The 25000-nt window shown below is 39.9% G+C and overlaps 2 protein-coding genes across 2 annotated transcripts in view; one reads left to right on the forward strand and one right to left on the reverse strand.

Annotated features, from left to right (window-relative positions):
• The window catches only part of mpp4b (MAGUK p55 scaffold protein 4b), a 41662-nt gene that overhangs the window by 14209 nt on the left and 2453 nt on the right, over window positions 1–25000 (forward strand). Inside the window, exons 12-20 of the mRNA XM_078243800.1 lie at window positions 1191–1232; window positions 1355–1375; window positions 2523–2537; window positions 2659–2700; window positions 4003–4176; window positions 20867–20947; window positions 22058–22151; window positions 22704–22812; window positions 24651–24785. Coding sequence (XP_078099926.1) covers window positions 1191–1232; window positions 1355–1375; window positions 2523–2537; window positions 2659–2700; window positions 4003–4176; window positions 20867–20947; window positions 22058–22151; window positions 22704–22812; window positions 24651–24785 — 713 coding nt within the window. The remainder of the gene's footprint in view (window positions 1–1190; window positions 1233–1354; window positions 1376–2522; window positions 2538–2658; window positions 2701–4002; window positions 4177–20866; window positions 20948–22057; window positions 22152–22703; window positions 22813–24650; window positions 24786–25000) is intronic.
• Window positions 5840–19918, reverse strand: LOC144512847 (uncharacterized). Its single transcript, XM_078243799.1, has 3 exons — window positions 19655–19918; window positions 9853–10476; window positions 5840–7985 (listed from the first exon to the last, which is right to left on the reverse strand). The coding sequence occupies exons 1-3, from the start codon at window positions 19845–19847 to the stop codon at window positions 6286–6288; spliced, it is 2517 nt and encodes an 838-aa protein (XP_078099925.1). The 5' UTR covers window positions 19848–19918; the 3' UTR covers window positions 5840–6285.

Consider the following 25000-nt stretch of genomic DNA (forward strand, 5'->3'; position numbering starts at 1 on the left):
TACATAAGAGTGACATGACACTGTCATGAACGTGTCATAAACATTATAAACAAGTCATAAACGTTTGACATAACGCTTCTTTTTAGTAAGTGTGATTTGGTTTTTGTCATGACAAGTTATGGTTAGGGTTCGGGTTAGGGTTAGGTTCATGTGTCATGATGGTGTCATGTCACTCTTATGTAGATATCTTCAAGTAAAGTGTTACCGAAATGTGGGCGGTTGTGCGTGTGTTTGGCTTGGAAACGTAAATTTTTTTTATCTGGCGACACTGTAGTGTTAATCCTACATTTCCCATGAATACTAAGTTGTAAAGTGTCAAACAACCGTTGGCTATGTGGCTAGCGCGTGGTATCGATGGCGAGCTACGCTGAAACGGAGAAGACAAACGGAACGGTGCGAAACTAAAAAATTTGGCGAGTGGAAAATCTGATTGGCTGGTAACTTAAAAATCTACTAGCCATGTTGGCCGGTGACCAAAAAAGTTCATTTAAAGCCCTGGTCGTGTTACAGATATACGTATGGTGGCGCTACGTATGGTCCAGGCATGACTTTAGCGCACCGATTTCTAGATCAATATTTTGTCGTATTGTGTTGTCCTCGGGTCAACTTTGACCCGTTTTCAAAGTTTTTATATCAGAAATATGGGTTTCTTCCAACCAAATTGCTTCCAAAATAACTTGGATGCATACATTCATGCATCCATGTTCTTCGCAGGTACAATTATTGATTACTTCCATTGAATGTTGGTTGTTTTATTTCAAATCAGCATCCTGACCAAACTTTGACATAAACCAGTATGTGATTCACTCAACATCCTCTGATCTTAACTGTTGTATTAGTCAAAAAATAGTTCATATCTGCTTGTTTTTCAAACTCCAAATTAGGTATAATGTCATTTTATCAGGTTTATTGACCATGAATTTAAAAAAAAAGCGTTGAAAAGAGGGACAAAAACTTTTAAAAATGCGCCAAAAGCATAAAAAAAATCGTCAAAAAAGTCGGTAAAAGGTCCAAACAAAACGCATTTTTCAATTCTTTACACGGAATGACAAGTTCATGGACGATGGTGAAGACAACACAAGGGTTAACACACTTCTTAAACAGGGTTTTAAGGTTAAGGTAACACTGGTTTGCTTTGCTGTATTTTCTTTTAAACACAGTATAGCTCGATGTCCATTTTTCACCCACAGAGGAAGACATGATGGCCATTGATGACAAATGTGTAGAAGCAGGTAAAGCTTCACCTGTCACTTTACTGACCTGTATTCTTATGTAAAAACAAAAAAAAAAAAAAGTACACTTATTTGCTTTGCGATTAATTTCCCCCGTGTGTATATTTTTGTATTTCTGTCAGATGAGGAGGCATTTGAATCTGGTAGGTAAGTCTTTTTTTCCTCAAGGTTCTTCAATGTCTTTTAGGCCAGGGACCCCTAAGCTGAAAGAGAGACGGAGTACTGTTTTACGAGTTTTACTGTAACGTTACAGTAAACATACATGTGGAAGGCACAGTAACTCCTTACTGTAAACTTAAAGGGTAACTACCTTTTTTTTTTTCAACCTGGACCCTATTGTCCTATGTTCTTGTGTCTAAGTGACTGATGGGAACAACAATCCTTTGACATTGGTCCAGGATTATGCGACACTGCTGCAGTCGGCAGTCAGTGAAACAAGCTACAATGTTAAGTTAATGGTGCAATTGCGCAGCTTCAATTTACGTCCACAAAAGTGCTCGTTTTGCCGCTCACAGGCTCAGATTAATATTCTAAGTGTCTGACAACATTATGGGAAGGGTTTCTAAGGAGGTCAACCTTTCTGTTAAAGAGTAAGATCCTTTTTTTAAACAGCCACCAGACCCCATGTAAATAAACAGCAATTTTAGCATCGTCACATTTGCAGCCCGGTTGTTCCAGTCAGTCACTTAGACACAAAAATAGGGTCCAGGTTGAAAAAAAACGAAGTTTCCCTTTAACTGTATGGCTACCATAGGGGCTACCTTACCTATAGTAAACATAACATATCTTCAGTGTGTTAAAAAAAAAAAATATATATATATATATATATAAAAAAAATGTAACGATAATAGTTGAGGGTACAACAATCATTTGTGCGTCCGTCTAATCCCCAAGTTTTTTAACAACTAATATCAACTGGCAACTTACAATTATAATAGTCCGAACAACGCAATGCTTCAAGTCCCTTGGACAAAAATACTTTTTTTTGTTGACACAACGTGAAATAACATATATTGCAAACTAGTTTTTACAGTACTATACATACGTTACCAAAACAAAAGACACGTTCAATTCAACATGGAACCTGGACATAAAAAGACAAATATATAAAATGTAATACAAATAATTAGGATAGAGCTAAAACATATTGTGCTGCATGAAATTGACCCCCCCCCTTCCCTGTTGAAGATCTCTTGTTTTGTCTGGTTTGGACTGTGAATTCTCCGTCCTTCATCTGAAACATTTGTTTTCTTGTTTCTGTTGCAAACCCTCCTGCTGTCTAACGGACAGAGGAGCTCAGAGAAGGTGAAGAAAACCTCCGATGTTTGTATTTTTTTAGTACTGAGGACCAAATACGTACATACAATGATCAATTTGTGGGTGAACTCACCTCCATATCTTTTCCACTCTGCTTCTCTTTATCTAGAGGAGGATGACTTCAGCAGCAACGTTGAAGGGATCTACTTAGGTAAGTCTTAAATCAGCACTGGCATGTAACTAAGCACATGTACTCCGGTACTGTACTTAAGTCCAAATGTTGAGGTACTTGTACTTTACTTGAGTCTTTTTCTTTTCATACCACTTTCTACTTCTACTCTGCTACATTTCAGAGAGAAATATTGTACTTTTTACTCCACTACATTCATCTGTTACAGCTTTAGTTACTAGTTACTTTACACATTAAGATTAAGTAAAGGATCTGAATACTTCTTACAGCGCCTCAGGAAACAGAGATTATGAACTTCCACTGGAAAAAAAGGATAATTTGTGATCGAAGCTTCATTGATCATCTCTTATTATTCTCACATCAAATCGATACTTTCTGTTAAAAGAGCTGCAAATATAAGACCCAAAAGACATACTTATGAGTAGGGTTGGGTACTGAAACGCGGTGCCAATAGGGCACCGGTTCCGACGTAAACGGTAGTAATGAGACCGAATAAGAACGAAAATTTCAGTGCCTCATTTCGGAGCCTGACTTTTTTTTATTTCAGAAGCATCGCTGCACGGGACGCTACGTTACCGTTAGCTAGTAGCTGGATTAACACAATGGTTAAAATGCTGACAGCTTATGTTAAGCGGTTTAAAGTCTGACTGGATTTCCCTGTAGAGGATTCCAACAGCGGGACGTGACAGTCTGACTGCAGCTGCCGGAAAAACAACACAGACGGTGCGTTCACTTGAAACTCGCTAGCCTTGTGTTGAATTCAAAGTTATTGTAAAATACCCTTTTCCCATCTGGTGCTTGTTTTTGTCGTTTACCAGCAATTTACTGGTGAAATAAGTCATTGTTATAAGTTATTGTCATTACATTATTAATCAATCATTTAATTTTGACCATATGGCCTTAGCAATAAACAAGCTGTCGTTTTGTGCTCCTTTTTTTAATAATTTATATTATATATATTATAAATATATATATTTCGGTTCAGGCAGCGGCACCGTTTTAACACCAGTATCGGGGAAAAAACCTAAACGATACCCAACCCTACTTATGACAAACAGAAGACTTGCAAATAAGTATCTTACAGACACTGAAATGTAACAGTGTGGTGTTAGTACTTTTACTTAAATAAAGGATCTGAATACTTCTTCCACCGCTTGTCTGAAATCTCTGCAACAATGTGACTCTATCCTGCACTGAAATCTGCACATCACAAGTGGTTTATATCATTTATGTTCTATATAAGGGTTTGCATGAGTGCTGCATATATCATTGCTCATTTCTCAAAGATTCACACAATAACGTTAACTTTTGATTTGGTCTCAGTGGGCTTCAGGCGCAGCATGCGTCTGTGTCGGCGGCGTTCTCACAGCACCATCCAGCCGTCCTGCTACGCCCGCTGCCCCAGCAGCTGCCGCAACTCCCTCAACTGCCCCTACGAGGAGGTGGTGCGCTACCAGCGCCACCCGCAGGACGCACACCGCCTCATCGCCCTCTTAGGTACGGTAATGCTGCATTTTAACCAGGGCTGCACAACACAGGGTTTTCCCTACCATTATAAGGCTTAAGCGTGATTTATGCTTCTGCGTTAAAATCTACGCCGTGGCTACGTACGTAGGTACGTGGAGGCATGGACCATACAGTGTGATTTGTGTGTGTACTAGTTATTTAAACTACTTCTACTACCTATTTATAAAATTAGAAGTGAAGTTCTTACGGTACTTCTTCTTACAGAAGAAATTGTCAGACGAAATGAATAGAAAGGCCATTGAGTAGTAACGCTAGGAGGCAGAGGGCCAGCCGCTGAATGAGTCAAATAAGCTTCATCCACAGAAAGCACATTACTATCGCCCCCGAGTGACAGCTTCATTCGGCTCGTTTTCTGTGAACGATGTGTCGAGGGGGGGAACGTTAAGGCGGAGTTAGCAGCCAACCAACACTGGCTGGTTCTGCCGCGCTTTGAGAGAATGAGCTGAACAGCGGGCTGGGTATAACGTTAGCGGCCGCTGACCCTTTGGGCCTTTTCCCTTTATGTGACAGTGACAGGGGAGAGACAGGGGGTGACACGCAGCAAAGGGCCGCAGGTCAGACTCGAACTCGGGCCGCTGCAAGGACTAAGCCTACATGGGGCGCACGCTCTTACTGGGTGAGCTAGACGTCGCCCCGGGTCTAACTGTTCTAACCCCAACCCTGTCCTCATTCCCTCCGAGAACGTCAACCGAGCTGCGTTGGGTGGCTCTCCTCCCAGCGACCTTCGACACAGTTTACGGCCCCACTGACACGTATTGTCACCTTGATAACTAACAACAATCGCCATTTTGTTGTGTACCCATCAAATGACCATGGCTAACAGTCCAATGGCCTTTTTATCCATTTTATTTCTAAGCGAGGACACCATGAAGACTCCAAAGACTGTTGATATTCACATGCTGATTTGTTACATTTTAACAAACAAACCGAGCTGCCTCAGACACATCAACTGACCACCGGCGATAGTCAGTCGAATAGACAACGGAATCTAAGTTTCATATGACTCTTCTTATACAGCGTTGTGGGTGGTGTCCGTTGGACACGTTCACGGCCACAGTTACCTCATGTTGGTTACATCTTTAGATGAGCTGAACTGGTGATATTTTTACTTCTAACAGTCCTCATCTTCCTTTTCTTAAGTACACCTAGGTCGTTGTGACCCAGAAAATAACTATTAACGTACATGCTAGTCAACAGATGTACTTCAAATGATTTCACTTTATTTCATCCTGGAGGCTACTCAGCATGTCCTGGTGTACCACACTGGTCATATCAAACGATTATATTGCTTTACCATGGCCTAAATGAGGATGCTGGCATAGGAGACACTATACATGTCAGAAGACCTTAATCATTTTGGTGTCACTGATCATATTACCTTGGAACATAGCAATGCACAAGTGAGTTTTTATAGTTTTATACAGATCATAATATGTCCATCTCAGCTTTGCTTCAAAGAGAAAACTCCTCCGCTCCCGGACAGGAAACACCTTGCTAGGCTAACTTCCCTATGCTACCTCCCTCACATCTCCCTTAAAGATAGCTTTCACCCTGCGCTTCCTGTCTCCCTGACACAGAAAAGTCTCCTCTCCGAGACTGCTGGGCCTAAATTGTGCTTAAACATGACACAAAATTAAAACATGAACCCATTGTGTATTGATACATGATTAGTAGTGAATCTTGCTAAACATACGTTACTTAGAAAGAAGTGAATATATGTGTGGGCCGTCTAAAATATCGGGTGGTTACATTTGTCTGACTTCTTGATTATAATTGATTATATGACAGACATTACAAGACCAAACAATATCTAACAAAATATTTAAAATAAGAGTGTACTCTTTCCTACCACACAATATAATGTCTTCTATATACTGTAGATGTTGCTACATAAAGATTTTTGTTTGATACTTAAGAAGTTTTGCTCGGACTTAAAGGCACAAACGTTATTCCATGTCACCAGTCTCAGGATCCCAAGAGTCTCCAGTCTCTGGTTGTAAACGTGGATGTGAGCTCGTGGCTGGTTCTGGTCCTCCACAGTCCTCTCCATCAGCTTCTGTTTCCATCGGACCAACACATTTATGTGTTTTGACTAAAAGGCTTCTCTCCTGTGTGAGTTCTCATGTGTTTCTTCAGGCTTCCACTTACGGTGAAAGCTTTATCACACTCAGAGCAGCTGAAAGGTTTTTCACCTGTGTGAGTTTTCATGTGGTACTGTAAACCTCCACTTACTGTAAAAGATTTCTTACAAACACTGCAGCTGAAAGGCTTCTCTCCTGTGTGAGTTCTCATGTGGATCTTCAGGCTTCCACTTACGGTGAAAGCTTTATCACACTCAGAGCAGCTGAAAGGTTTTTCACCTGTGTGAGTTTTCATGTGGTACTGTAAACCTCCACTTACTGTAAAAGATTTCTTACAAACACTGCAGCTGAAAGGTTTTTCTCCTTTGTGAGTTTTCATGTGTCTCTTCAGGTGTGCCTTGTTGGCAAATCTGTTGCCACACTCAGAGCAGCTGAATGGTTTCTTACACGTTGAATCATGTTTCAGAGAGTTCAAAGCTGACTGAGGTTCTCTGGTCTCCTTCCAATCAGCACTGTCATCAGTCTCAGGATCAGAAGAGTCTCCAGTCTGGTCTTCTGTCTCTGGTTGTAAAAGTGGATGTGGATGTGAGCTCGTGGCTGGTTCTGGTCCTTCACAGTCCTCTCCATCAGCTTCTGTTTCCATCGGACCAACGCATTTATGTGTTCTGACATCAGAACGCCGGGCAAATCTTTTGTTACAAACACTGCAGCTGAATCTTTTCTCACCTGTGTGGACTGCCATGTGTGACTGTAAACTTCCTCTCTCTCTAAAAGACTTCTTACAAACTGAGCAGCTAAAAGGCTTCTCTCCTGTGTGAGTTCTCATGTGTTTCTGAGTTCTCATGTGTTTCTTCAGGCTTCCACGTTCGGTGAAAGCTTTATCACACTCAGAGCAGCTGAAAGGTTTTTCACCTGAGTGAGTTTTCATGTGGTACTGTAAACCTCCACTTCCTTTAAACGATTTCTTACAAACACTGCAGCTGAAAGGCTTCTCTCCTGTGTGAGTTCTCATGTGGATCTTCAGGTGTCCACTTTTGATGAAAGCTTTATCACACTCAGAGCAGCTGAAAGGTTTTTCACCTGTGTGAGTTCTCATGTGGTTCTTCAGGGTTCCGCTTTCAGTGAAAGCTTTACCACACTTTGAGCAGCTGAAAGGCTTTTCTCCTGTGTGAGTTCTCATGTGGTTCTTCAGGTTTGACTTCAAGCTAAATCTGTTGCCACACTCAGAGCAGCTGAATGGTTTCTTACACGTTGAATCATGCTTCAGAGAGTTCGAAGCTGACTGAGGTTCTCTGGTCTCCTTCCAATCAGCACTGTCATCAGTCTCAGGATCAGAAGAGTCTCCAGTCTGGTCTTCAGTCTCTGGTTGTAAATGTGGATGCGAGTTCCTGGCTGGTTCTGGGCCTCCACAGTCCTCTCCATCAGCTATTTTTTTCATGTGTTGAGTTTGTCTTTGATGAACCTGTGAGGACTGAGCTTCATCATCTTCACTCTTCACAGGGACAGGAGTGAATGGGAACTTCGTGATATCAGCCTCTTCCAGCCCTGTAAACTGCTCTCCCTCTTGACTGCTCCACGGTTCCTCCTGTTCCTCTTTAATGTGTGGGGGGGGCTCTGGCTCCTGCTGGTCCACACTGGAGCTACACTCCTGCTGCTCAGGGGGAACCTCTTCTTTAACCACCGACAGCTGCTCAACATCTGCAGGAAACACATACAGAGAAATGTTGTGGAACTGTATCTTATCACCTGGGTTGTGATTGTTATAAAGAAATACTGGTTGCTCAATTCAGTTACTTAGGTTACATCTACACTACCAGTCTTCCTTTTCAGCCTTGGAAAACTGTTGGAAAGGCTGTTGACTGACGTATTAGGGCCATCTTGTGTGTGATATCTGTAAAGCTGAACGGACTCACAGTAGTAACATCAGGCTAAAACGGATTTTATTCTGATCCAAAGACTCCTTCTGTGAGAGAGGACAGAGAAGAGACACTAACATATCCTGGCTTGTAATGTAAAACATATGGGCCCTCATTTATCAACCTAACGTAGAAACCAGCGCAGATATGAGCGCAGAAATCATCTTAAGACAGGCGTCACGTGTGATTCATGAAACGTTTGTATCACACCAATCAGAGCGTAAGAATGGTCGTACATTGATAAATGCAGTGGCTGGAAATGATCGTAATTTAAATATCACGCCCCAATATATTCTGGGTTTTGAGGCCTCGCCCCTACAATTTACGACATGGCGAGACGTAATCCGGCTAAGAAGCAGCACTTTTCAGAGGTGGAGATTGAAACCCTGATATCTCAGGTTCACTTGCACTTAGGTTTGTAGATTTGGCAGCCTGAAAACTGGTATTAAAGGCTGTAGAAAGAATGCGGAATGAAAGAGATCACTGATGCAGTGAACAGTGTTGCCATGGTAAATCAGACTCCAGCTGAAGTTTATTTAATTTATACATCCTTAACATATGTATGCTATAGTCCTAATAGTAATATACAGGCTTATATTGCAATCTCTTAGGCCTATATGGTTTACCTATATTTAAATAAACACACAGTAGCAGAGTTTATGTCTTTTATTTTTCTCGTGTTTTTTTCATGAGTCAGAACCAGGCAACAGCTGTGAGGGAGAGCGTGTGTCCTCCGCCATCTGCCCTTAATCAAGCCGATGGAGCGCTCCACCGTGGCCCGTGCGCGTACGTGTGCAGTGTTGTACTGGCGAATAGAGGTCTTTTAAAAAGAGCCAGATCTGCCATTGCTGATAAGTGATCAACTGATGACTTCTCCTTCTCCTGTTAAACTTTTTATATGCTGCACCGCAAGTCCACACTGACTCGAAAACTTGCGTACACGAGTTCAGACCAGACGTGAGATTTTATCGCAGCCTACGCTCACGTTCAAATTGATAAATCCCTTGCTTTGCGTAGGAATCGGCGTACACCCGTCCTACGCCTGTTTTTGGTCGTACATACGTTTCATAAATGAGGGCCATGATGCTTTTGATAAAAGCAAACTGTTGCTAAATAGAAACGTTACTGTTGACGTTTGTTTATCTAGATAACATCCCTGAAATCCCCATCACCAAACCCACCAGACTCCATGTAAATAATCAGTACTTTTAGCGTGAATAGAGCCAGCATATTATATATGTAAATGTGTAAATTAAGAGTTTATTTCAACCAAACCAGAGTGGTGATTGTTAGAACAGTGGAAAGATGAACCAAGACGGCTTTTGGTAGTTTTATTTTTGTCCACTTTGAATGAAGTGTGTTTTACGATGATAAAAAAAAACGTTTATTTACATGGAGTCTGGTGGTTTTGGCAACGGCCTATTAAAGAGCTTAGATTCAAATAGAGCTCATGAACATTATTTACATACGTCCCATCGTCATATCGTTGCTGAGTGAATGGGTTTTGACGTGAGAACGCCAGGCAAATCTTTCGTTACAAACACTGCAGCTGAATCTTTACTCTCCTGTGTGGACTGCCATGTGTGACCGTAAATTTCCTCTCTCTGTGAAAGATTTCTTACAAACTGAGCAGCTAAAAGGCTTCTCACCTGTGTGAGTTCTCATGTGTTTCTTCAGGTGTCCACTTTTGATGAAAGCTTTATCACACTCAGAGCAGCTGAAAGGTTTTTCTCCTTTGTGAGTTTTCATGTGTCTCTTCAGGTGTGCCTTGTTGGCAAATCTGTTGCCACACTCAGAGCAGCTGAATGGTTTCTTACACGTTGAATCATGTTTCAGAGAGTTCAAAGCTGACTGAGGTTCTCTGGTCTCCTTCCAATCAGCACTGTCATCAGTCTCAGGATCAGAAGAGTCTCCAGTCTGGTCTTCAGTCTCTGGTTGTAAACGTGGATGTGAGTTCCTGGCTGGTTCTGGTCCTCCACAGTCCTCTCCATCTGCTTCTGTTTCCATGTGTTGAGTTTGTCTTTGATGAAGCTGTGAGGACTGAGCTTCCTCTTCATCATCTTCACTCTTCACAGGGACAGGAGTGAATGGGAACTTGGTGATATCAGTCAACTCCAACCCTTGACGCTGCACTCCCTCCTGACTGCTCCATGGTTCCTCCTGTTCCTCTTTAATGTGTGGGGGGGGCTCTGGCTCCTGCTGGTCCACACTGGAGCTACACTCCTGCTGCTCAGATGGAACCTCTTCTTTAACCACCAACAGCTGCTCAACATCTGCAGGAAACGCATACAGAGAAATGTTGTGGAACTGTATCTTATCACCTGGATTGTTATAAAGAAATACTGGTTGCTCAGTCAGTTACTCAGGTTACATCTACACTACCAGTCTTCCTTTTCAGCCTTGGAAAACTGTTGGAAAGGCTGTTGACTGACATATTAGGGCCCTCCTACACAAAAAAGTATTTAGTCAGCCACCAATTGTGCAAGTTCTCCCACTTAAAAAGATGAGAGAGGCCTGTAATTTTCATCATAGGTACACTTCAACTATGAGAGACAAAATGAGAAAATAAAATCCAGAAAATCACATTGTAGGATTTTTAATGAATTTATTTGCAAATTCCTTGGGAAAATAAGTATTTGGTCACCTACAAACAAGCAACATTTCTGGCTCTCACAGACCTGTAACTTCTTCTTTAAGAGGCTCCTCTGTCCTCCACTCGTTACCTGTATTAATGGCACCTGTTTGAACTTGTTATCAGTATAAAAGACACCTGTCCACAACCTCAAACAGCCACACTCCAAACTCCACTATGGCCAAGACCAAAGAGCTGTCAAAGGACACCAGAAACAAAATTGTAGACCTGCACCAGGCTGGGAAGACTGAATCTGCAATAGGTAAGCAGCTTGGTGTGAAGAAATCAACTGTGGGAGCAATTATAAGAAAATGGAAGACATACAAGACCACTAATAATCTCCCTCGATCCGGGGCTCCACGCAAGATCTCACCCCGTGGGGTCAAAATGATCACAAGAACGGTGAGCAAAAATCCCAGAACCACACGGGGGACCTAGTGAATGACCTGCAGAGAGCTGGGACCAAAGTAACAAAGGCTACCATCAGTAACACACTACGCCGCCAGGGACTCAAATCCTGCAGTGCCAGACGTGTCCCCCTGCTTAAGCCAGTACATGTCCAGGCGAGTCTGCAGTTTGCTAAAGAGCATTTGGATGATCCAGAAGAGGATTGGGAGAATGTCATATGGTCAGATGAAACCAAAATAGAACTTTTTGGTAAAAACTCAACTCGTCGTGTTTGGAGGGGAAAGAATGCTGAGTTGCATCCAAAGAACACCATACCTACTGTGAAGCATGGGGCTGTTTTTCTGCAAAGGGACCAGGACGACTGATCAGTGTAAAGGAAAGAATGAATGGAGCCATGTATCGTGAGATTTTGAGTGAAAACCTCCTTCCATCAGCAAGGGCATTGAAGATGAAACGTGGCTGGGTCTTTCAGCATGACGATCCCAAACGCACCGCCCGGGCAACGAAGGAGTGGCTCCATAAGAAGCATTTCAAGGTCCTGGAGTGGCCTAGCCAGTCTCCAGATCCCAACCCCATAGAAAATCTTTGGAGGGAGTTGAAAGTCTGTGTTGCCCAGCGACAGCCGCAAAACATCACTGCTCTAGAGGAGATCTGCATGGAGGAATGGGCCAAAATACCAGCAACAGTGTGTGAAAACCTTGTGAAGACTTACAGAAAACGTTTGACCTCTGTCATTGCCAACAAAGGGTATATAACAAAGTATTGAGATGAACTTTTGTTATTGACCAAATACTTATTTTCCACCATAATTTGCAAATAAATTCATTAAAAATCCTACAATGTGATTTTCTGGACTTTCTTTTCTCATTTTGTCTCTCATAGTTGAAGTGTACCTATGATGAAAACTTGCACAATTGGTGGCTGACTGAATACTTTTTTGCCCCACTGTATATCTCTTTCTAGTCCCCCATTCCGAGCGAGTTTTAACTCCTACAGTGGCCATATTATTCCAAGAAGTACGACTTTGAGTGTTCCTTCCAGTGTAATAATAGTTTCACGTTTTCGTTATTTTGGTACCATTTCATGCCAATATCAGCTATCAGGTTCCCAAACGAATGCAAGCTAATGTTAGTAAAGTATCAGCGTGATCCTCAATCTTCAACAGGCGTGTAAAAGCGCTGAGGTATGTCCCTCTTTGGCTAATGTATTTTAAAGATGGAGGCGCAACATGGCAGAATACCATAGACAGTATATAAACTGGACCAACAGATCTCGTTGCTCTGGACGGAGACCAGTGAAAGATCTTAGAAGTACTTTTCCGGTGAGCGCTGAGCGTTACTGCGCAGCCTCCAACTGAGAGAGAAGACGTAAATGTGCCGTGAGCAACCTGTCTGAAAGTTGTAAGTCTTCTGGTAGCTGTGCCAAGAGAAATCTCAATCAATCCCAATCTTGTAGAGACGTAGAGCGTAGGTATATGTAAGGAGATAACATAGGCACAGGCTAATTATTGATCACTAAAATGATAGTTAACATTAGTAATTAAACTTAAACAGCTAAAGTAAGTTGAAACTGCCTGCGAGCTTCTCCTGTACTATATGGTAATTCCTCTACTGTGCGACAGTAAGTCGCGTGGTTATGACACAATCGTTAGCCTATTTTTACAAAAACAGCTGCTACAAAGCCATAACGTGAGGTACAAAGTAATGGAGCCTTTTAGACATTGTCGTGTTTCTTTAGAAATAAACAACGGACAAATAGAGTCTTTAAACGCTTCAGATGTAAAGTTATTCGCTGTCGTGACGTAAAAATGAATGGCAGTCAATACGATGCTAACGGGGGGGTTGTGATGGCAAATTTACATTTAAGCATGATTCTCTATATTATTTGTATAATTTATTTTACAGTTTCTCTCACAAAACTGGAAGTGAGTTTTTTTCTTTTCCTCGCATGTTGAAAGTAAGAGCCACAAAGTCTGGAAACGTAATGTGTACGCTGAACAGATAGGGACTACAAGGGCACCCTAAACTGTTATTTCTCCCTGGATAGTTGAGACTTCTCACATAGTTGAGATAAACGGGATGTCTAAACCTTTGGGTAGAAAGTGGTACAGAGGGGAAGAAGTGAAGTGGCTCCTGAATGTCTGACTATGTTTGATTGTAAGAAATGTTGAGTCATGTTTAGAAAGGGGGGGTATGTCTTTCTATCTCACTGGAGATGCATATATATACGGTGTGCTTTTTCTTATTCGTTGAACAGACCTTTCACTTAAGCGCTGCGTGCCTTTTGTGAACTGTGTGCTTCCTTGTAAACTTACAAAAACCTAACTTGGTTTAGTCTTCAACTGTCTTTATTTTGTTTCACAAAATCTAATTTCTTCCAAAACCTTTAACACCTGCTGCAACAAAAACTTCCACAACAGTGCTTGTTAGCATCAAAATGGCGCCATAAGATCTACGGGTTGTTGACAAGGGGGTAAGCTTCGCTTCAGAACGCGAACCTCCTATGGTGCCATTTTGATGTAACCAAACGATCACCCGACGTTAGCATTCCATTGACTGCCATTCATTTTGACGTCACTTTGACAGCGAATAACTTTACATCTGAAGCGTTTAAAGACTATTTGCCCATTGTTTATTTCTAAAGAAACACGACAATGTTTAAAAGGCTCCATTAACTTGTACTTGTACAGTTTCGACTTACATTAGCTGTTTAAGTTTAATTACTAATGTTAACTAGCATTTTAGTTAGCAATAATTAGCCTGTGCCTATTTTATCTCCTTACATATCCCTACGCTCTCCGTCTCTGCAAGATTGGGAATTATTGAGATTTCTCTTGGCACAGCTACCAGAAAACAGGTTGCTCACGTCACATTTACGTCGTATGTATTTATTTATTTTACGAGGAATACCTCTTGAGATGTGTCATCTCATTTTCGAGAGGGTCCTTGGTAGGACTGGACAGTACAAAGGACAAGACATTACAGTACAACATACACATTCACTCACATACTAACTATAATAAGCTTATTACAAGATAACAAGATCCTTAGATTGCGATTTAACTTCCTTACAATAGTGTTTGTGTGCTTTGAAGGAGAGTTGAGAGTCAAGCCAAAGGCCAAGGTATTTATATTCATCTACTCTCCCAAGAGGGGTGCCATCTAAGAAGTTAATTAACAGGTTAGTCTGATTCAGGGTAGCAGATCTTGTTGGGAAAAGCATACAGTATGATTTATTCTTATTCAACAGAAGGTCATTATATTGGAGCCATTTTTGAATAGTATCGAAATCATATTGAAGATTGTTCTGTATCTTAGATACCATAGTTTCAGAAGTATATTTTATATATATATATATATATATATATATATATATATATCACTGTGTCATCAGCGTATAAATGCATAGAACAATCGGAACAAACTTGGGGGAGATCATTGACGAAGACTGAGAATAAGAGAAGCCCCAACGATGATCCTTGAGGGACACCTTTTTCCATAATAGAAAAGCGAGATAAACTACCGTGGATAAGGACACACTGATGTCGAAAATGTAAATAAGAGTTGAACCAGAGAAGAGCTTGTTTAGAGAGACCAATGGCATGAAGTTTATCCAAAAGAATATAGTGATTAACAAGGTCAAATGCTTTAGTTAAATCTATAAAAATTGCTCCGGTGGACATATTGTTATCTAAGGATGATGACACATCATTGGTGAGCTTTAGTAGGGCAGTTGTGTTAGAAAATGTTGGTCTGAAACCAGATTGATGTTGAGACAAAATAGAGGACTGATTAATATAGTTATGTAACTGATTAAATATTAGCTTTTCAAAAAATGTTGCCACATTGCTAATAATAGAAATGGGTCTGTAATTGTTAAGATCGGATGGATCACCTCCTTTATGGATTGGAGTTACTATGGCACATTTCCATTTTAGTGGGACCTCGCCAGAGGTTAATGATAAGTTAAATAGGTCTGATAATGGATATGCTAGTATGTTAGAAGCAATCTTTAAAAACTTAGTTTCCAAACCATCTAGGTCTCTACCGCTTCCAGACTTCAGTTCTGAAATAACTCTCTGAACATCAATGGGACAAATAGTTAAGATTTTTCCAGAATTTCTTGGGATTATTATAGTAATTGCACAGGGAACTTTTAAAATAATTGGATTTGGCATTCCGTGTTTTTGTTTTACATACATTTCTTAGATGTTTATAAGTTTCCCAATCAAGAGGGTCCTTTGATGAACGGTGTTTCTCCCAAGCCTTATCCCTTTGCTTGAATAGTGCCAGCAATTCACCGTTAATCCAAGGTAGAGGTCTTCCTTTAACTCGTACTGACCTCCAAGGAGCGTATTTGTCAATAACTAAGTACTTAAGTATGAAAAAGGTCCCAAGCATCAACAAAAGGGATTAAATTAAGTCTGTCCCACTTTATATTCAATAGATCTTCAATAAAATATTCGTCATTAAAATTTTTCATCTGTTTTACTTTAATTATTTTAGGTGGTAGGCGTGGTAATCTGATCTTCCATACGCAATACACTATGGAATGATCACTAAAGCAATCAGAAAGTACTGAGTCCATAATCCTATCATGGTGAGTGACCAGGATCCAATCTAATAAAGATTTTGATCTATTATCAACTCGAGTAGGTTCTTTAATTAGCTTTGTTAAATTGAGGCTCTCCAAAAAAAGTCTTTCCTTGAGGGAGGAACGGTCTAACCAATTACGATTAAAGTCCCCTAAGATGATCATTTCTTTTGGACAATTTAAAGAACTGATAGTATTGCCAATGCACTTTATTGATTCTGAAGGGGAGCCTGGTGGTCTGTAAATGTTAACTATAATCAGATGTTTGTTTGCATGGAAACAGATTTTTACAAAGACACATTCAAAATACACAGGATTTTCATATGGAGTAATAAGCTCCGAGGATAAATATGAAGAAACATAGGTGGCTACACCACCACCACGTGCACCCCTGTCAGCTCAACAATGTACAGGTGCTGGTCATATAATTAGAATATCATGAAAAAGTTGATTTATTTCAGTAATTCCATTCAAAAAGTGAAATTTGTATTATATTCATTCATCACACACAGAGTGATATATTTCAAATGTTCATTTCTTTTAATTGTGATGATTATAACTGACAACTAATGAAAATCCCAAATTCAGTATCTCAGAAAATTAGAATATTAAGACCAATACAAAAAAGGATTTTTAGAAATGTTGGCCAACTGAAAAGTATGAACATGAAAAGTATGAGCATGTACAGCACTCAATACTTAGTTGGGGCTCCTTTTGCCTGAAGTACTGCAGCAATGCGGCGTGGTAATGCATGGAGTGGATCAGTCTGTGGCACTGCTCAGGTGTTATGAGAGCCCAGGTTGCTCTGATAGTGGCCTTCAGCTCTTCTGCATTGTTGGGTCTGGCGCATTACATCATCCTCACATCAAGCCATGCTCTTATAAGATCTATTTTGTTTGGCAGACTCCTAATATTTAGATGTATTACATGTAAACCTAGCTGTTTTAGTAGTGTAGGGACAGGGATAGTGGTGAAGCAGGGATGAGAACGGGAGCCACACACACACACACATCCAATAAACTAGTTGGCCATTCAGACGCTGGCTGCCCAATTTCAATAAAGGAAAACAATGTCCAAAATAATTGTATTTACCTTTGCAAATAAACTATCATTAGGCCTAGATACTTAACAGTCACTATTTAAATTAATTTAGTTTAGTGGGGGGGAAAAAAGCAAAAAGTTAGGAAGAAGGGAGAGAAAAGAGAAAAAAAGAAAAGAGCCTAATAAAAGTAGTATAACATAATATAGGCCAGCATCATCATCATAAGTCATTGTCACCACATATTAGATTTAGAAAATACGCACCATGTAAAGCAAAATCGTTAGCGTTCCATTATAGTCAGGTAAGTTGTGTTTCTTAAATCAGAAAAACTAAAAAAATTAAAAAAACAGAAAATGAAAAAATAAATAAATTAGAATTTCACCTCAGGAAAAAATAAGAGAAGCAACCCTTTTCCCCCCCCTCTTTAGGTATCTCCCCAGAACATTACGAAGCCTTAAGAAATTCAGGCTAAGAATGCAACAATATTCAGTGGACGCAGACAGCGTGCTGACAGTCATACCATGGGCCTAGTGTCCAGAAACAGTTCGGCTTCTTTTGCACATTTGACCTGGAACATCTTTCCAGCTGATTTAGGCTGAATCCCATTTCTCTATCTTACCCCTACCCCTTACCCCTACTCCTTAGCCCTCGAAAAACGAGGGGTAAGGTGAAAACATACCCCTATGAAATGGGACGCCACTTGGTTACATCATCATACATACTTAGCTCTGTTTTCAATAAATATTTGTATACACACTGCATGGTGTGTTGTATATCTGTTTCAGTTATCACTGTTTTGAATGTCATTGATATTCAGAAACACTTTCTTTGTTAACAAAAAGCTGTCTTTATTGCCCAATAAAGTAAACATTATTACAACTATTAGAACCATAACTTACATGTCACACACATATAAAAAAAGGCACTCAAATGTATAAAACTAAAAAAAGACACGCAAGACCACAAACAAACAAAAAACTACAGCTATTCTGAAATTCCAGACCCCAATCTGATGCCTGTTGGCCAGTAACCTTTCCCCTCATACCCCATTTCTTTCATTAGTGTCCTGTATCATAACCAACAACAATGTACAGGTGCATGAACAGGAATGAATTACACATGATTACAATAATACAGTACAAATACAATAATGAATGGCTACAACATGAACGCAGAAACTTCTGCTCGTTTTCAGAAAGTGGATCAGCTGCTGGGTTTCCTCCGGCGTCCCTGTGTGATACAGGACAGTGTAAAGCACGTATCGATGTCTCCAAAGCAGCTAATGGAGTTTAGTTAACACTGTAGACATGCATGGAGTCCATTCAAGGCAGAGAAATGCGGGACTGTTGTGCAAATAAGCAATGTAGCTAACGTTAACTTTAGCGTTAGCATAGCAAGCTAGCAATTTTTAAAAACGTTTCAATTACAAATATGGTTGCAATGTATATGTACAGGACTGTGTAGAGCATCAAACAAGACCGTCGTAATTTTTAAATCAATTCTTTAAGCCGAAAATACTTACATTTATGGATCTCTCTGGTCGACCGGGCAGCCATGTTCCTTGTTGCGCAATGAATCTGGGTCCCTTGCTGTTCAAGTAGGCTTGCGTTCTTACTTGGCGTTAAGGGGTATATAGACCTTCCCCTTAGCCCTACCCCTCGACCAAAATGAGCATTGGGACAGCACTTACTCTCACGGGAGCGCGCAAAACTAAGGGGTAGGGATAAGGGGTAGGGGTAAGATAGAGAAATGAGACACAGCCTTAATCCTCAATGTTGCTGGGAAGATAGAGTATTTCATATCAAGCTCTCGAAGCTTTTTTTTTTACGTTATCAAACTGCCGTCGTTTATTCATTGTTCCAGCGGTATAGTCTGGGAAGATGCGGATCCTAAATTTTCCCTCGTATTTCAACTCTTTTTTTTCTCCCGTGAAAGTCTTAGGATATGTTGACGATCTCGGAGGCTGTGGAATTTCACCAAAATCGGCCTTGGTCCAACTTTCAAAGCGTTGCTTTGTAAAGTAGAGGGAAAGCGATGAGCCTTCTCGATAACAGGAGAAGTGGGGAAATTCTCAGCTCCCAGGAGCTGCCCAATAAGGCCACCCACAAATCCAATAATATCCGTACCTTCGGATTTCTCCGGAACATGACGAAAACGCAGGTTGTTGTTGAGCTTTTTATGGTCTGTAAACTCGATTGAATTGAACCCATTTTGGCATCAAAGTGAGACCATTTCCACCTTTAATTGCTGTATGGCAGATTAAGTTGTTGGTCCATGGCAGACCTTAACATTCAGTATTTTACTGTTAGATGTCAACAATATTCAACGAGACATTTTCACCTGGTTATACCCAATGTTTAGCTCTGTTGTGGTATTTATGCAAATTAGCACATACGTAATTAGATTATGCGACGTTTGCCCACGTTAACAAACAATTTCAAAAACCTTGTAATACATTTTTTGTTTGTCTTGATGGAAGTAATCAACTCAGTTATTTTCATGGTGATATCTTAAGGTTAAAATGTGTACCCTATTCACGTGAGAAAAAGAATTAATAGGCGTATTGGGTCTTTTTCGAAACTTTACCCCAATGAGATTCTTCGGGGCTTTTTTTCCTTACTCAGGACATACTGAGGATTAAAAATGAGTTGAGTTTGCTTCTGTTGCAATTTGGCCTAGGTTGACCCCCATTTTTGGCTTAAAATGACTTGACTACACAGGAAGGAGAGAAAGACCAACTGAAGGTTTAGCCATAGGGTTTAGCTAATGAACAAACCTGCTCTGTGTAACCGACGCTGGGGGTTGGAAACAGCGTCCAGTAGCTCCCGTTGTCGCTCGTTCTCCTCTTTTGAACGACAAAGTTGCTCCTCGTACTCTGCTATCGTTCTTTCAAACAGCCCAAATATCTCTTCAGCAGCCGCAGTTAGTCGCTGCTTCACCAACGCTCTCAGCATCTGGACTTTACACATTTTACCTCTCTCTCAACACATCTTAAGAGACTCTACTAACACACGCTTCTGCTAGACGCCAGCTTGTTCAAAGTGTGAAGGTAGCCGCAATGAAGACTACAGCTTCCGGTGCAGATCAAGTTGCTGAGCTTCAAAATAAAAGTCCTGAAGTGTTCTAGATTTTCCTCTGAAAAACACGCAGGAATATAAATGATTAAAACACACCTTTGGAGAAAGACAAATACTTCAATGAAGTAAATACATTTTCAGAGCTCTGAGAAAACAATGAAGCAAATTAAAGATGATGGTAGTTTGTTTCCCTTTCCTTTTAATGTGTCAAATAGAAGATACAAGTTTTGGTCTTGCAGTGTAATTTCATCTGATTATGTTGTTTGTCTGAAGGTGAACATTAGGTAAAAGTGTGTTTATTGCACACTTGTTTATTATTGTTTATTCCCGCACACTGTCTAACTTGCCAAAAAATAAATGTGGTAATAAATGTAATAGCTGGCACCGTTTCGGTACTAGACCATCATTAAACCTACATTGTGTCATTTTTTGAGTTGATTCTTAGCAAAAAAAAAACTTTGTTCTTTCACAAATATGTGGTCATTTATGTGTAATATAACTTCCAGCAACTAATCAAAGTATTCTCATAAGCGTAGAATCTGCCATTCAGAATACATACAGGCGAGTCGCTCGAATGATGGCTGGCATGTTGCGCCTCCATCTTTAAAATACCTTAGAGGTAATTGAAATTGAAAAAATGAAAAATTGAAATGGCTAGAACAGCTGCGTGTAAACAATGGCGATACTACGAGCTAATTTCGGCGTCGGCCACCGTAGCAGTTAAAACGCGATCGGAATGGGAACGGCTAGAAAGTAATATTCAGTTGGTTGTCATATACAATTTCACTGCTAGATGGGAGAAATTCTTACACAATGTAGCTTTAAGCAAACAGCGTTACACTCTGGGAAGCCATATTTTGTAGGAGGTGACTGTTTGTCAGGTTATGACAAAGTTTGACTTCTTTTCTCAGGTCCGTCCGGTGTGGGCGTGAATAAACTTCGGAGGCGCTTGATTGAAATGAACCCCAACATCTTCCAGGGCGCTGTACCTCGTAAGTACAAATCGCAATCCAGCCAAGTTTCTTGTGTGCTTATAAAGGTGCTAATAAGAAATAATAAATTTTTACTCTGTAATGAACCTTTTATAAAATCTAACTGATGATATACATATACTTATTAATGTTTATGACAGGTATATGAACATTAACACGTTTATAATAACCTATAAGTGTCTTATAAACAATTCTAAATGTGTTAATTGTGCTTTAATTAACACTTATAAAGTCTAATTAATGATATATATATATATACTTATTAATGTTTATGACAGGTTTATGAACTATTAACAAGTTTGTAATAACAGCCTATAAGTGTCTTGTAAACAATACAAGTGTGCTTTAATTACCACTTATATGAATTTATTTTGTTTATAGGGATAGTTTATAATAGGTGTTTATAAGCATCTTATAAGGCCTTATAAGTGTCTAATTACTATTAATTACAGCTTATTACAAGTGTCTTAAAATAAAGTGTTACCCAATTATTACACAATTTTTTTAAATAATCGCAGGTCCTTTATTTATTAATTGCTAACATTAGCGAAGGTCTTTAGGCGTATGACTGGTATTTGTTGATTTTGTTTAAATATGCCAAATTGTAATTATATAAGTGATTATTGGTCAGACTATATATTTTTATTATTATTTCAATTGTTAGTTGTTGGAACTTGACCTTAAACACGTTCATAGCAACAAAAATAACAAGGGGGGGGGGTACAGTTAGAAAATATGTTTTATGATAATAAAGAGGCGTTGTTTACTTATATATATATATATATATATATATAGGCTGTCTATTTGTGTTATTACATTATCTCGGTCACATGACCGATAAGATAAAGATATATCCTAGGATTAATTCAAAACTTTAATTTGTTTAAAAAAAGTAATACATTTGACTGAAAGAGACAATTATATTGTTAATCGCAATTATTTCTGAGACAATTAATTGTACGGCAAAAATTTAGGATTGTGAGAGCTCTATAAATGACCCAAATTTCCTTCCTCCTGAAAGCGTTTCTTTTGCTTTTGTTTGGGTGGATCAGTTTGTGCGATAATCTCAAAGAGAAACAATAACATATACATATTATTCCTTATTAACAGACACCACAAGAGCACCAAAAGGATACGAGGAGTCTGGCAGAGAATATCACTTCACCAGCCGAGAAATCTTCGACAACATGGCGTATAACAACAGGTACGACTGTCTCTGCTGTGTATAGGTGTAGAATTTTTTTTTTTGGGGGGGGGATATGCAGGGGATATGTCCCCCTCCAATATTTAAAAGAGGGAGATTTGTCCCAACTGGTTACTTAAATTAATACATATATTTATGTTACGAGTTTTCAGCAAACGAGGCATTATCTAATACTAACTTTTGGTGAATTTTTGAGACATTTACAGGGTCAAATAGACAAAGTGTAGCAAAATAAACATCTTAATGTGTATTTTGGAGTTTTTTTTCCCCAATAGTCTGAAAGAAGACATCCTATGGAAGCCAAATAGGCCCAAAACTCAAAATTGAAAAATGATGTTTATGCCTGTAGTGTCTCCTAATTGATACTAATTTTTTATTAAAAGTGTGCCGTTTACACCCACTGAAATTATAAAAAGCTGTGATTGTGTGTATCCCAACTTCTAAAACTGTCGCTATATCCACGAAATGTATTCAGAAACTAATATCTAAGCATCAAGTTCGAGTAATTTACTGTTTGTTTGACTTAAAAAAAAAAACAATTCTGTCCCACAGGTTTTTGGAGTACGGGGAGTACAAAGGGAATCTGTACGGCACGAGCATCGCGTCTGTGAGGGAAGTTTTAAACAGTGGGAAGATCTGCGTCATCGACATCGAGCCCAATGTAAGAACCACAATGACGTCCAGTGGTGTAATGTAACTAAGTACGTGATCACAGAAGGCTTGTGTCAGGTGGACGCGCCGACAGTGTTGTTGTCATTGTGGTATCTTTAGTGACGATGTTGTGATGATGTGTGGAAGAGGAAAATCCGCTTGACACTGTTCTTGATTATAAAAGTTTTATTACATCAAGTTTTCAGCATCAATACAAGCCCTGCAGAGCTCAGAGAGTCACAAAGCCCAAAATGCACTCCTGAGGTTTTACTGTTGTACCACAGGATTTATGCTCCGGGCTTTGTGTAACATAAGACGTGGTGATGGGGGGTAGGTACTTCCTGAGCACCCAGTCAGTAGATTCTACATGACCTCCCTAGAGTCACTTCCTCCAAAGGCCCCCACTGGAATGTTGCCCTCTGACCTGAGGCCTCAGCAAAATGGAACAATGTCCCCTTATAACAGAAACTCAAATCAGTGTCATATGGCTTTAGATACTACATCATGACTTAGAATTTCTCATGGGGGCGGCAGAAACTACGCACTATAGCTTTAATGGACACATATAAACGGTACAGATATAAGTATAAGTGTCACCATATGGGACCTAATGGAACCCAGTGGTGTAGTCTACGTGATACGCAGGTATACGCAGTATACCCAATAAGAAAGCTCCAGGATTTCCATATACCCACTTAAAAATGCCCAATGACATGCAACAACATTCTTTCCATTATTATCGGTTATTTTCTTATTCACATAGGCTAAATAAATGTATTTCCACCGTAAATTGGTGCATGAAAGTGTATCCAAATACAGGAAACAAAGTTGTTGATGCTCAAAACTTCCTTGGGGGAAAGGGCAGATTCTGGCCAATATATACTTGACTGCACCTTTAACCTGCGTGTTCGTTTAATGGTAGGCCAGAAATAACATTCAGGAGTCCTCTAGTCAAAGTCAATTATCTTTAGTGACAATATTGCAAGTAGCTACAGCTTATGCATAAGGAATCAGACTTTCTTCAAGACAGAAGACAATCCTCTCTAGCCCTACTGCCAATAGCCTTTTCTGAGAGTCTGACTCTCGTCTATCATATCCCTCACTCTTCCTCCGGCATTGGTACTTCTCGCCGCTTATCAGTTGGACATACTCCAGGTCCAGGTTTCCCAAGAAGATTGTAAAAGCAAGGTGCGCTACCCTGAATGTACTCTTTGTTCTTCCCGCTCCTCTCGGCCAGAGATTGTCTCATTACTATTACGCACTTTATTGGATGCCACTAGTGGTCCGTGAGGGTACTGCAGGTGGTCCGTGGAAAAGCAAAATAAAGTATAAAATAATAGTTTTTTAACCTTCATTTTACCAGGAAATTCCCATAAAAATTAAGAATATGTATATTGATATACAATTTCAATTAAATTGTCAAGTTATTGTGTGATTACTAAAATAGGCTAGGTTTTGAAACTTTGACTATATCCAAGTGTTCTTATTACTGTATAGATTAAATACTCCATTGCTATGGAAATAAGCCTGTTTTTCAAATGAACCTGATTATGCCCTCAGGCGCTTGAGTAAATTAATAAATTAAATATGTGGCAGCCGTTGTGTGTGTCTTTTAACGAGCCTGTTGTACTGATGCGATGACCAGTTATAGTTTTAGTGTTAGTAGGCCTATTAAGAGGTGCGGATTAATTCAGGTAGGACTGTGTGTAGGCATATTTTAAAATGTGTATTACAAATAGTGGTCCACACACACAAAAAGTTTGAAAACCCCTGCACTAGACTACACCACTGATACAACAGTACACAACGAAAAGCTTGAATTGGAATGTTTCCGTGTCTCCGTTTTAGTCCATCCAGGCGGTGCGGAGCCACGAGCTGCGGGCCTACATCATCTACGTGAAGCCCCCGCCGCCAGAGCGCCTCAAGGAGACCCGACGGGACTCGTACATCACCACCAACTACTACGTCAACCGGCCTTTCAAAGTAAACATTTACACGCGCAAATAGACAAAGTGTAGCAGAATAGACATCTAAATGTGTGTTTTGGATGGTTTTTTTCCCCTCCCAATAGTCTGAAAGAAGACATGTTATGGAGGCAAAATAGCCCCAAAACTCAAAATTGTCTCCCGTGAAATTAAATTGTTTTTATTTTGTATTACTTTCATCTGTATATTTGTTTTGATGATTGTTTTTAATAT

Source organism: Sander vitreus, chromosome 24 (genome assembly GCF_031162955.1).
Source record: "Sander vitreus isolate 19-12246 chromosome 24, sanVit1, whole genome shotgun sequence".
Lineage (NCBI taxonomy): Eukaryota > Metazoa > Chordata > Actinopteri > Perciformes > Percidae > Sander > Sander vitreus.